General features: G+C 36.0%; 1 protein-coding gene across 3 annotated transcripts in view; it reads left to right on the top strand.

Moving 5' to 3' along the window:
• ppargc1a (peroxisome proliferator-activated receptor gamma, coactivator 1 alpha) overlaps positions 1-3,537 on the top strand; it is a 44,996-nt gene extending 41,459 nt beyond the window's left edge. For all 3 annotated transcript variants that reach the window (XM_016535549.1, XM_016535548.1, XM_016535550.1), the window contains one exon: positions 2,806-3,537. In XM_016535549.1, the coding sequence (XP_016391035.1) occupies positions 2,806-2,909 (104 nt within the window). In that variant the 3' untranslated portion in view covers positions 2,910-3,537. The remainder of the gene's footprint in view (positions 1-2,805) is intronic.
• Positions 3,538-3,797: the final 260 nt, after the last annotated feature.

Below are 3,797 nucleotides of genomic sequence, written 5' to 3'. Positions count from 1 at the left end.
TATATGTTGCCTTGGCAACTAACTAAAATAAAGTGAATTTGAGATTAAGTACTAAAATTACCAAATTTAAAAATGAAATAAAAATTAAGCTCAATAGAAAAAAAAAATCTAATAAAAGCAACAAAAGCACATAACAAAATTACTAAAATTAAAATGAAAACTGACTATTAAAAAAGCTAATTCAAAATATTAATAAATATTATTATAGTACAAAATACTACTAAATAACACTGATCGTCTCTGTCCCATCTTGGTGCATTTCTTTCTTTCACACTCATTCCATCACCCTCTTCTCCAAAGGCTTTTAGACACCCATGCTTTCATTTCATATGCACCAAGTCCTCTGTCCAGGATTACCAAGGTGACAATCTAGATCAGATTGATGTATCTTTGAATGACAAATTCCTCTGTAAAATGTTATGGGGCTTTTTTCAACCCATGATGCCTGCGATAGGATTGTGGCAGTAATAGGCAATCATCTTCTCCACCCAAAGGGTAAAAGTGTCTTTTGGGGGAAGGGATGAGATAAGAGGCGAAGGAATTGAATCCTGAGGGCAGTGCCTTTACATGTTGGTGAAGGGAGATGCAGAAAAATGGGAATCCCATGTTATAACAGAAAAAATGGGATGCTGGGGAATGGCGTGCACTTCAATATTTAGTCAATGCTCCGCTTCTGCAAAATGTGAGGTCAGGGATGTGTAATGCTCGGGATGCTGGGATGATCCGTCTCAGTGGCGTTGATGGTGCTGCAGGTCAATGGAAAGGAACAAGAGCACTTTCACTCAAATAATGAGGACATTAGCATGCATTTCAAAGGCTCAGACTAAGGCCAAAGGTATTCAGATTGTGGACATAATATGATCTCCAAAGGTGAGCGCGGAAGCTTTGGTTAAGGGCCATATAGCAGAGTCATTGTATTTGGGAATCTACCCCCGCCTCGGGGCAGATGGATGGCTTGACCTTCATTTTCTTGAGGCCTTTCGCTAGACGCTGGGTTTTGCGGTGAGTGTAGGCTGAAGCGCAGCGACAGGTTCAGATGAAGAAGGTATGGCGGGAAAAAGAGGCAAGTGATTAGAATAATGCGGCCTCAGAACCTTCCTCTCAATCTTCTGCCTTTCTCTTCCTCTTCCTCCTTGTTTTCCGAGACACCGTCCATTAGTTCTAAGTAGAGCGCAGGGGCATTTTTCATCTTTCAAGGTGCGCAGCATGACACCGTTCTCCCCTTAGCCGTAGTATTAGATCACGACTGGCATCTCCTGCATGCCACGGTCATTCCAATTTCTCACGCGCTCCGACTGCGCCACTGTGCATGTGGGACACCATTTGTGAAGCTGTCTGCCACTAGAGATAAGACAGCCGTATTTGTTATCCTGGATGCGAATCAAACTGTATGTGTAATGGTCGTTGGGTTTTCATCTTCGGTAACTTGCTCCTGACTGTTTAATTACTAAACTAGGTGGTTCAAGACAGCGGAGAAGTATATTACAGCAGAGGTTGAGACGGAGGCCTAGAAGACTGATTTTAAACAAACAACCTCTGTATTTTAGTGTATAAAATATAATGTTGTATAATACTGACCCACAGTGACAAAAATCTATTTGTAACATGTGCCAGGTTTTTAGAGATGTGTTTTTTGTGTTCTTGTTAGTTTTGAACAAGTTTTATACTATTTTCTAGAAATGTTTAAGTCTTGTGATTCATGTGTGTACACATCATCATCAAATTCAAAATACTTTTTTTTATGTAAAATAAAATCTGCTTTGGTAAATCATGATAAAAAAGTATGAGATACTGAGAAATGATGAGATAGAAAGTCAATATTTACACAAATAAAATGATTAGATAGACTAAATTGACAAAATGTCATGATTATGAGATGATTCGAGATTATGGAATACAAAATAATAATGAGATGAAAAGTTGAAATTATGACAGTCTAAATCTTGAGATAAAAATTCTAAATTTAGTCTAAATTAAAAAAAAAAAAAAAAGTCTAAATGTATTTATTTAATTCTGGCATAAAACGTGTAAATTATGAGATAAAAATAAGTCGAAACTGAGAAATAAATTATGAGACAAAAAGTCTAAATTGACAAAATGTCAATTATGCTATAAATAAAGATTATGGCATACTGAAAGATAAGTTGCAATTATGAGTCAAAATTATGAGATGATAATTATGACAAAAAAATTGAAATTGACTAATTCAAGATTATGAAATACAAAACAATAATTATGAGATAAAAAGTTGAAATTATGACAGTCTAAATCTTGAGATAAAAATTCTAAATTTAGACTAAATTTCTAAAAAAAAAGTCTATATATATTTATTTAATTCTGGGATAAAAAGTGTAAATTATGAGATAAAAATGTCGAAACTGACAAGTAAATTATGAGACAAAAAGTATAAATTGACAAAATGTCAGTTATGCTATAAATCAAGATTATGACATACTGAAAGATAAGTTGCAATTATGAGTCAAAATTATGAGATGATAATTATGACAAAAAAATTTAAATTGACTAATTCAATGAGATAAAAAGTCAAGATTTATAAAAAGCAAAATTATGAGATAATGTGTAACTGTGACATTAAGAGTCGTCATTATAACACAAGTCAAAATGATCTCATAATTATGACTTTTTATCACATAATTGATTTACCAAAGCATGTTTTTTATGCATGTGGCAGAAACAGGCTTCCATACAAAGCAGCTCTTGCAAAACGAGTAACACACAGTAGCACCTTTTAAAATGAGGCCCTGATTTCCACAGATGTTAAAATGTGCCATTTTCTTCCTCCAGATTCCCATTCTGACGACTTTGATCCAGCCTCCACTAAAAGCAAGTACGACTCCATGGATTTTGACAGCTTGTTGCGAGAGGCCCAGTATAGCCTGAGAAGGTAATGAGCTGCACCGCTGCACCGGCTGGCTGCAAAGAGAGGGATTCGCAATACCTCACTGTTGTTTCTGTTCTTTTGAATACAAGACTACAAGACGTTTTACACTTTATCTAAGTGGAAAGAGTATATGTGGATGAAAAAAGCTCTACGTATATGAAGGGATATATATGTATATCTGCAAGCAAAGTTTACATGAACCTAGCTGCTGCAACGCTGGGGAGAGACTTTACCTGTGGGAATAGCCAGTGAAGTAGCGGACACTACTTTAGTGGACTACACAGATCCGTGTGTCGCGTGAGACTCTGGAAGAGACACGAATCTTCGTCAGAGTTCGCTCCACACGCCGCATCACCCTTGGCACTTTTGAGAGGTGAAGAGTGCAGCTCGTTCAGTCTGTTTTTATTGTTTGGAGTTTATTTTTGTGGGCTTTTTCTGTTCCTTTTTTAATCTGGTGTTTGGACGTGGTGTTACACTGTTGAGAAGGGTTTGGGGAAAATCTCTCGGATGTTCAAGGTAACATTGTCTACATTTACAGAGGGGGGAAAAATGTAGTCGCCTATTTACAAAACGAATATTTTTATTTGATGTGCATATCAGCGTTCTTTGTTTGTTACAGCTATGCACTGTAAAATGCAGCCTTTTTAAGATGAAATTTTCTTAATCGAGAATGTTGATCTGTAGTCATTACGATGATGTATAACCTACATGGCGTTTAGATGACGTGATTTGATTGTAAAAATACGTATGGAGATTTATCGCTCTTTTTTGGGGGAGCATGCAAAAGTTTTTGTCTCAGTTTTTCTTTTGTTTTTCTTCTTTAGTTTTTTATTTCCTTGTAAAACTCCAGTTTCATCCTATTTTGAAGTTTAAAGGGTTAGTTCACCCAAAAATG

This window comes from Sinocyclocheilus rhinocerous, unplaced genomic scaffold (genome assembly GCF_001515625.1).
Source record: "Sinocyclocheilus rhinocerous isolate Xijiao unplaced genomic scaffold, SAMN03320098_v1.1 scaffold1297, whole genome shotgun sequence".
Classification (NCBI taxonomy): domain Eukaryota; kingdom Metazoa; phylum Chordata; class Actinopteri; order Cypriniformes; family Cyprinidae; genus Sinocyclocheilus; species Sinocyclocheilus rhinocerous.
The sequence above is the reverse complement of the archived record's forward strand: the minus strand, read 5'-3'. Positions and strand labels throughout refer to the sequence as shown.